Source organism: Corvus kubaryi, unplaced genomic scaffold (assembly GCF_017639235.1).
Source record: "Corvus kubaryi isolate FWS band 111438036 unplaced genomic scaffold, C.kubaryi_AGA036_p1.0 37353, whole genome shotgun sequence".
Lineage (NCBI taxonomy): Eukaryota > Metazoa > Chordata > Aves > Passeriformes > Corvidae > Corvus > Corvus kubaryi.
In genome coordinates this window covers 3,159,050-3,167,963 of record NW_024581115.1, presented here as the reverse complement: position 1 = coordinate 3,167,963, position 8,914 = coordinate 3,159,050, and the positions used below count along the sequence as shown (strand labels likewise).

Below are 8,914 nucleotides of genomic sequence, written 5' to 3'. Positions count from 1 at the left end.
AAAAAAAGAAAAATCTCTTTATTATCCCCCAGACTGTATTGCCCACTGCCCACATCATCTTTATGATTCTTGAGCCCTGATTCAGGAAAGCTGAGAAAAAAGTGTGCTAGAGCAATCCCATATCAGGGCTAGCCCAGGACCACATGCACAGCTCTCCCTCCTTGGGAAGAGGAGGCTGCAGTGGTGCCTCCTTGGAGAGGAAGGCAGGGGCTGGCACAGGGAAGGGTCGAGAGGGCCCATACACACGGGCAATACAGAGCGGAAAGATTAAAACGGTTCCCAAAGCCTTTGGTGGTTACCAGTTTGTTTTTCACATCTCTGCAGGGGAGTGATTTCTGACTGGCCGTACCAGGAGATGAAGTGGTTTCCCTTTCTGTCCTTCCAGGCCTGTGTCAGCCCCTTGCACTCTCCAGCTCTCTGCGTGCAGGGAGGCTCCGACTGCCCAAGGGTGCTGAGGACCCTCTGGAGAGTCCATCGGTGGCATGGAGTGAACAGGCTTTACCAGGAAGGTGAGTCTCTGCATGAACCAAGGGTAATCACCATGTCCCGCCCTAGACACGTTCCTTTTTTTTAATCTGTTCTCTTTTAAGCTTTAAGAACTTCAGACACACACAGGCACACCCACACATAAGTAGCAAAAATAAAATCTGAACTATGTTTGGATGATCTTCACTGACAGTTCATAAACGCCCCAACACTGCAAGGGGACATGATTCAGGCAGTGCTGGGGACCCCTGGGGACTTCTGGGCAGCCTCCCAGCCCTGGGGTAGGAAGAAGGTGGATTGCTTAAGGAGGATCTCATCTTCCTTGCAAGGGAGCTCTTTAGGACATGATGTAGACCTCCAGCAAACTGGCCACAGCGTGCATTCGGTAGAAGATCCCAAAGGGCAGGCAAATGTCCACGATGGCCGGCCACATGGAATCGCCATAGAAGTTCAGTTCTGTGTCATTGTCAAACTGGGGCCGGGCACCGAACGCTGGCATGATCCAGAGCTGTGGGAGGAAACAGAACAGCACCACAGTGAGAAAGGTGTGTGGTACATCAGGGACCTGCCCAGGAAAGGAGCAACCTCCTAGGCCGTGGATTTTGAGAAGAGATGTGCTACCATGTCTCAAGAAAACCCAGACTTGACCCCAGATATTTGTCACTTTACATTCTTTCTTTAGGGGGTGAAGGGAATGGTTTAATGTAATTTATTGCTTTTAATAAGCTGTCCTACACATCCACTAATACACAATAAAAATACTGAAACTGATTCTTCTCTTGCCCCCACCTCTTGTGTCTGATATTCTGGTGATAAGTGACAGGTCTATTGATGTAGCCTGAAATGTCTTAACTTCAGGGCAGTTGCTCTTTTCTTTTTAGACAACAAGGGAATCACAACTCTGCATTTATAAATATAACTGATGCGCTTTCTGCACAGAAAGGACTGTTTTCCATAGGCCACATCCTTTCCTTCACAAACCCTTCTCCCTTGTGCTTGTACCCCTCTCCCTCCCCCACAAACTCTTCTCCCTGCATGTACTCACTATGATATTGCTCAGCAGCAGGAACATGGAGATCTCCCTCAAGAACTTCCTCCTCCAGTTCATCTTCTTGGGGGCGGTGAGGGACCTCACGAGGTCAGAAGCGTGCGTGGCTTCCGTGCCAGATGCCGCACCGGTGGCCAAGGTGCTGCCCGTGTCGGGCACCCGCAGGGACACGGCGTTGATGTTGACAAAGGTGAGCCCATAGAGGTCCTTCTGGTGAGACTCGTGCTTGTAGTCCTCCTTGGGGGGCTGCCGGTGGAGGCCCTCGATGATGAAGACGTTCTGGAAGGTGTGCTGGGCGATCATTAGGAGGGCGTAGGTGAGGTTGAGCGCGCTGATAGTGTCCCTTGGCATGCTGGCCACGATGGCCACAATGGAGTAGTAGGAAATGGCATATTGCCCCAAGGCTGCCCCCATCAGCAGGGCCACGTCCAGGGTCCTGGTGGGGTTCTTGTGCCGGTCCATGTCCCTCTTGTCAAACCGGTAGACAATGGAGCCACCGATGCAGACAAGAGACATCAGGCTCAGACAAACAATGTTGAAGATGTAGTACATGGTGAGTGCTTGGCTCTTCTTGCTGGATTCAGTGCTGGAATTTACCTGCACCTCATACAGGATGAGGACTCCCAGACCACTCACGAGGATGATGAGGCCCAACATGATGCCTACAAAGAAGGTCCTTCGGAAGAGCCTGAACTTCAGGCGCTGTATGTGGTGGGAGTGGTGGTCTATGAAGCGTCCAACATTCTTCCACATGACATAGACCATGGCAGAGGCAAAGAGACTGTACTCAATGTTAAAGGGGTACAGCCAAAAGTAGCCGTTCTTGAAGATCTGGCAGATTTGGCTGTTGCAATTGCATTCTTCAACTGAGCTGCTTCTCATTCCCACTGAAACAGGACAAAACCAGACAGATGCAGAGGTATTAAAACAAGGAGCCAACACTTCTCCCTGAAGAACGGGATGCTTGGGGTCAGTGAAAATCAAGACAAAGGACAGAAGAATACGTGACCACTTTGAAAACAAGCATGCTTCACCCTCAGCTTTCTGGTGCCCAGGCTCTTTCTTAAAAGGTTAACTGTCAGGTTAAATCTTTCTTTTTCCTTCCCTTCTTCATTCCCATCCCATTTGTACAGAGTCTTCCACCTCTCTGACCCCTCTCTGATAGAGGTCAAGAAATGAACATCCAGACTTGGCTTTTAACAAACCAGCCCTGCCAAAGGAACCTCCAGCTCTGAACAGACCTTCTGAAAAGGGATAAAACCCGACTTGCTAAACAGTTTCTACCTGATGGGATCCCCCCCTGGACCAGATAGCTTCACAAAGGGGCAGACTACCTTTCAGGAGCCACCTGAAGATTTCCTCTGTCATGTTTTTCTTCAGCTTTGAATGTGCCTTGTGGACAGACTCGTCTGTCACTGCTGACATCCACACTGCCAGGTTTGTAGTCAGCGTTAGCATCAAGCCACACCTGCAGGAGGAGGAGAAGGTTTGTGACATTAAAGCAGTGGCTCTAGGCCATGTTTCTCCCATCTGTGGTTTAGGTGTGCTCAGAGGGGCTGTGGCATCTGCCTGAAGTGGTGTGAGGATTCCAGTGGTCCAGGCTAGAAATCTTGATCCTTTCTTTGCTGCCCTCACTCTCTTCCTACTTTTTGTCCATGCTCATGAGAATTAGCAAGGCCTGATTCCCACAGTTGCTTTTGAAAGAGCTTCTCAATAGTGAATAAATTAGTAGATCTAAATTGGTCTCCAGGAGATCCAAAGTGGAGTGCAAAAGTGGACAAGATCATATTTTAGCCTGAGGCTTGCCCACTGCATAGTTATCTTCCCCAGGGAAGAAAAAGTCAACTATGAATCATTATTTAATGACAATTATTTATTTAATACTGTCTACTTTGAGTAATGCTTGTATTCTTGAATTGAATCCCAACCCTGATAGATGCACAGGTCATTAACCACAGCTGCTTGAGCTGGGATCTAAGTTTAGCTGGAGACTGAGCAGGTTTAGTTTTGGACAGCATTAAGGGGTTATCCCCTGGTTACATCTTAGCTGTGTGGGGGAGTACAGAGGGGTCGTGGGGGCCCAGATCTGCTGGCCAGCAGGATTCAAGGAGCAGCAGCGCTCACCTGGTAACGTTCAGGTGCACGTGGATGCAGTCTTTGGCAGAGACCCATAGGAAATATGTCTGCAGGGGAAAGAAAGAGAGTTGTTATTTCCAGCAAAACAAGAAAGCAAAGCACATCCTTCCAAAGGAGGGGTTTCCCTGCAGAGCAGAGAGCAAGCTGGAGCCTCTTTTGCTTGGGTCCACTTGGGCCCAGCCTCGTTCATAATGCTGGCCCTCTGCTGGATGTTCTTTCTTTGCTTCCACTGCCATTGCTCCGCCCATGGCCACTCCTTGTTCTGTCTGAATTGTCCCTCTCTGATCTCTTCCCTCCTTGGCATTGTCCCAGAGCAGGGGGTCCTCTGTTTGGGATCTCAAACTGCAAGCCCCTGCCTTGACTGTCCTTCTCCTCCTTTGTTCTTCATGGAAAAGGAGGCCTGGCTGGCTGGGGGCTTCTCAGAGTTTGTGACAAAAATGTCATGGGATGGGAACAAGTTTAAATCAATGCCTTAGAGTGAGTTGAGTTGCCATAGATGGAAGCTGTCGTGGTTGGAGGGAGAAGATGTGGGCTGGGTGGGGGCTGAGCTAAGCCCTTGTATTTTCTGTGGGGGCAGTTGAATTAAATCCAAGAGATCAGAGCGCCTTCCACTGGTGCCTGTGTCTCTCTACCCCTCCCCAAGACAGAGCACAACCATCTCACCTGGACAACCACAAATATTGCCTGCACAATGGGGTAGATGATTTTGATTGCAGACAGGCAGCTGTAGAAGCTCGAGTAATATCCTATTTTGAACACATCCATGACAAGGCTGAAAATGGCAAATAGGATCAAGCCTCCTGTTGGGGAACAAAAATACTTGTGGTTGGACACATATGTGCATACATGAGCTAATGCAGATGGGTGAGAGGAAGAAGAGGAACTGTTGTCATGAAGAGGCTTTTCTTCTACTGCTGTTTTTCCTCTCTCAGCACCCAAATTATCTTGGCAACAACAAAATAATACAATAATTTTGGCTGGAAATGATTTTCAAACAGCCTGGTATGCTGGGGCTAACAGCTCTTGCAACAGCAGTGGGAGGGATCCTGGTGTAAGTTACCAAGAGCCTTTGTGGATAGAGGGAGACCAGGCAGTGAACCCCCTGGAGGGACCAGGAGCTGACCTGAAGTAGGGCACGGGGCCATGCCCCTGTCCATCAGCAGGAAGAGGCTCTGCCCAGATCTTTGCTGCTTCCCTTGTAATAACTGATGCTCCCATGACCTGTCCATCCTGCATCTCCCCTCCAGCCCCAGCACGTACCTCTCAGCCAGATGGGCCCGGCGTGGGAGTCCTTGCCGAGGATGGCACCCGGGCACCGGGAGGTGCCGGCGAGGTAGAAGATGATCCAGATGATGACTATCAGCATCATGACAGTCAGCAGGAAGAAGACATCGTAGTCGTGCACAGCGATCTTCTCGAAAGCCCCACTGCTCACCAGCGTGCAGGCCAGCAGGGCCAAGTGCACGGCCAGCAGGATGGAGAACATGCGGCCACCCTTCTTCCACACTTCCTTGGAGGCAGGAGTGGAGGGGGCCTGGTGGCTGAAAGATGCTATCTGGCTCGAAGCCAGGCTGGCTTTGTCGTCCTTGTGTCCGCAGCCCATGCTGGAGTGGGGGTGTCCGAGCTCGCTGTCCTTCCGCCCAGGCTCCTCGGTCATGGTTCAACCAAGGCTCTGCCTGAGGGTCTGTGCTGTTGGGAAGAGAGGCCCATGACTGAGAGGTGCATTTGGAACGGCCCAGGACTGGGCCAAAGCAGGACACGTGACGAGGAGGAGAGGATGTATCACAGGAACAGGGAAGGCTGAGACAGGGAGTGCAAGAAGAGGGATGAGCTCATTTTTGAACTTTCCTTTCCTGGTTCCCTGGAGGTTTTTTTGCTTAAGATGCTCTTGCTCGGGGAGATCCCAGGTCAGTTTAATCAAGTGTGTTTAATTGGTCACACAACATTTATGTGCTTATTGATGCAAGATTTGGAGAAGCACCAAAAAGAACTCGCAGGATCAAATATCCTGGGGCAAACAGCCAGTGTGGTTTGAATTCTAAATGTCAAACAGTAAACATTCTGAGAAATTGTTATACTTCCTTGCTGAAGAACAGGCTAGCACAAGGTAAGAAACCCCCGGGAATCTTTGGACCATCCCATCACAGTTTGTAGCAGTTCCTGCAGGAAGGGTGTGAACTACCTGAGTTGTCATGTCCTCTAAAGCCCCCCTGCCTCTGCCAAGTTTGGGATTTCATTGATTCTCTGTGAAAAGCCTGAAACAAAGCAAATTAACCATCCAAACTGAAAGGAATGCGATGGATTTGTCTTTACAAACAAACTGTGGGTCTGCTGATAGGTAAAGATAGATACTGAGAGATGAAAGAAGCAATGGGAAGAACCATAAGTTCCATAGGAAAAGAAAAAGGGGGGTGTACATCAGAAGGCGGGCTGTATTAGGTGATTCGGGAAGTCTGTATCTCCTAAGTACCTCAGCCAATGGGGAAAGACAGAGGGAAATGCAGCCAGGAAATAGGATAAAAAGGAGGCTGCGTCCTCTAACAATTTGAGAGACCCCAGGGGAACTGCCCCGTGGCCTCTCCCTTTATTCAAATAAAGTAGCAGGGCTCCTCTGTCTCCTCTTTGGACATAAACCTCTGGTGTTCGTGGATTCATTTTCCTGACAAAACAAAGCCATTCCACCAACCTGTTTTGCTGCCTGGGATCCAAATCTCTGCTCCTGCCAGGCTGAGAAGTTTCCCTGTTGCTGCAGCTTGGTCAGTTGAGGAATTTATACCCGTTGGGACGTCTCTGTGATTTATACCATGTCTGGAGCTGACAGCAGGGCTTTGTGGGCTTCTCAGAGAAACTCATGTGATCCATTTTGTGCAATAGCTGATTTTGGGGAAGCTGGAGAGAGATGAGGAGATAAGGGTTATTTGCCTAGTGAGAACAGGAGTTGACAACATTGCTAAGCGTGGCACGGACCGCTTGGTCATAGGGTCATGGTCACCACAGAGCAAGACCACCCCACCAAATCCATCTCCTTACATGCATGAGGTCTCTTCCCTTGAGAGGAGATTGTTTAGGTGATGAACTTATCTTTGGCAATGATTTTGTGCTTGGCTTTCTGCTTACTGGAGAACGATAAACATTGTGCCCCACCCTGTGCTATTCAAATCAGTCCACTCCATGCCTCGGAGGTTCTTGAGGAAAAGGAAGAAATTTGCATTTGTACCTGTTCAGTGCCAAGGGTAACTCAATCCTGTCCCACCCATGATGTCATCAACGAGGAAGGTTTAGCACTAGAGAAGGGCAGGATTTAGAGACTGGGATTTGTGTTCTCCTTTGCTGACGCACTGCCTTTAACTTTTCAGGGTGGGATTACTGTTCTCTGGACCTCAGGACCTTAACTCCTCTCCTTCCAAGGGAGTAACCATGTCACAAACCACAGGGCAGATATGATTCAAACATTTGTCTGGTAAGGGGACAGTTTCTGCTCAAGGTCCCTTTCACCCAGCTGCATGTTTTGCGGGGGAGCTATAGGAGTCCCACGGCAGCTCTGGGAGGATGGGGACAAGTTTTAGTCCTTGAAATGCCTCTTTTGGAGATGTCTCTCCTGCTTTCCCCCTTCAGGGCAAGCACGGAGCTGGGGCCATTTGCTGTGTGTTTCCTCAGTACTGTTCCTGCCTGCTCACCGTGTCCCTCTTGCAGCACTGAATTGTGTGGGATGGGGAAGGAGAGCTCAGGATCCACTGTAGAGCCCAGGGAGAGCTCCGTGCATCCCTCCCGTGCTGCCACCAGCAGCACCGGCTCTGCCCTGCCTGGCCTCTGCTGATCCATAGGGATTCCTGCTGGGCTAAGTGGTTGCTCTCCTCTCAGCCTGCGGCCTTTCCCGAGGAAGCCCGGGCCTCCCTGAAGTAAACCCGAGTTGATAATCGTGCTTTTGCAGAGGCCAGAGGTTCAGAGGCCCCTCGGGCTAAACGCACTGGTTTATCCTCCCTCTTTCGTCCTTACCAGCCAGCAACAGAGGAAAGAGTGTTACTGCCTCGGGCAATGCTCCCAGTCCCCCTGGCAGCCACCGTACGGCGCAACAAACTTAATTAGTAACAATGCAAGAATCATTAAATAACGCCGGTAATGAATTGCAGGCGTTACTGTGCTGCTTTTCACCTGCAAGGATCCCAGCAACAAATACCTCCGTGGCTACTACATCCCATCAGGACTTGCCCAGGGAGGCTGAGCTGGTGCAAACCGACCTGTTGAGGTGAGCAAAGCCCGCAGGGAGCAGAGCCTGGCTCTGATGCACTTCCAGGTGTCCCCGGGCAGCCGGGAGGGTGACACCGTGTCGGTCACCCGGGGATTAATCACTGCATCTTGCATGGGTGCACCTGGCACTGCTTTAGGGCTGCCCTCCTCCTGTCTTGGGGCATTTTTTTTTCCTTACAAAAATAAGCTGCCTTTCTCACTGTTTAAGCTCCTCTCTGCTCATTGCCTTTCAAGACTTCCTGATGCTGTCTTACAGTCTTTCCCCATTTTTTCCACTCTCCTCCCATTTCTCAACCATCTGATGGCTCTGCCTTCACCCTCTACAAACCCTGTGCCTGTCCTAGGGCCATGGTGACACACACAGGATCCGGCCCTGGAGATCTGGATCCATTCCCAGAGTCAGGACATGACAGGTAAAACGAACAAGAGAGTAGCAGGAAATTCCTCCTCCACGTCAGCATGTCCCAGGGGATACAATCCACCGATTCACCCTTGAGTGTAATGGATTGGGACAGCTTCGTGCTTCGGTCAGCATCCAGGCTTGGCTCCCTGTTTTCCGACAGCAGAGGGTGCCCGGGACCCGGGAATGCGGTGCTGGAGACATTGCCTGGGGCCGTGCAGCTTCCCGAGGGTCTCACCCAGCCGGGAATTCTGTGTCAGCATAAAAGACACCAGAGGCCGAACACTGCACCCCCTGCACATCGCAGTGAAGTACCGAGTTACACACAGAGTCTGGGGTGTTTTTTTTTTAGTCTCCAGAGAGGGAAAAGAGGTGAGGAAGGGAATTTTTCCAGCCTTTATGAGTTTCCTTGGTTTATCAGATTCCTGTTGTGCAGTTTGTTGTGCAATTCCTTGGAAAGCAGAATTCTGTGGGTATAGGCAGGGTAGATGGGGGACAGGGATGGTGACTGGGTCTGCTGTTGTCTTCCTAGTGATACTAGGGAGATTGAATATAAATATAAATATAAATATAAATATAAATATAAATATAAATAT

At 50.2% G+C, this 8,914-nt stretch overlaps 1 protein-coding gene across 1 annotated transcript in view; it reads right to left on the bottom strand.

The window, feature by feature from the left end:
• Positions 1 to 8,914, bottom strand: part of OTOP2 (otopetrin 2) — a 25,917-nt gene continuing 17,003 nt past the window's right edge. The window contains exons 2-8 of the mRNA XM_042032490.1: positions 6,357 to 6,559; positions 4,931 to 5,359; positions 4,334 to 4,470; positions 3,659 to 3,717; positions 2,869 to 3,002; positions 1,532 to 2,421; positions 1 to 994 (exon numbers count right to left, since the gene is read on the bottom strand). Coding sequence (XP_041888424.1) covers positions 824 to 994; positions 1,532 to 2,421; positions 2,869 to 3,002; positions 3,659 to 3,717; positions 4,334 to 4,470; positions 4,931 to 5,327 — 1,788 coding nt within the window. The 5' untranslated portion in view covers positions 5,328 to 5,359; positions 6,357 to 6,559 and the 3' untranslated portion in view covers positions 1 to 823. The remainder of the gene's footprint in view (positions 995 to 1,531; positions 2,422 to 2,868; positions 3,003 to 3,658; positions 3,718 to 4,333; positions 4,471 to 4,930; positions 5,360 to 6,356; positions 6,560 to 8,914) is intronic.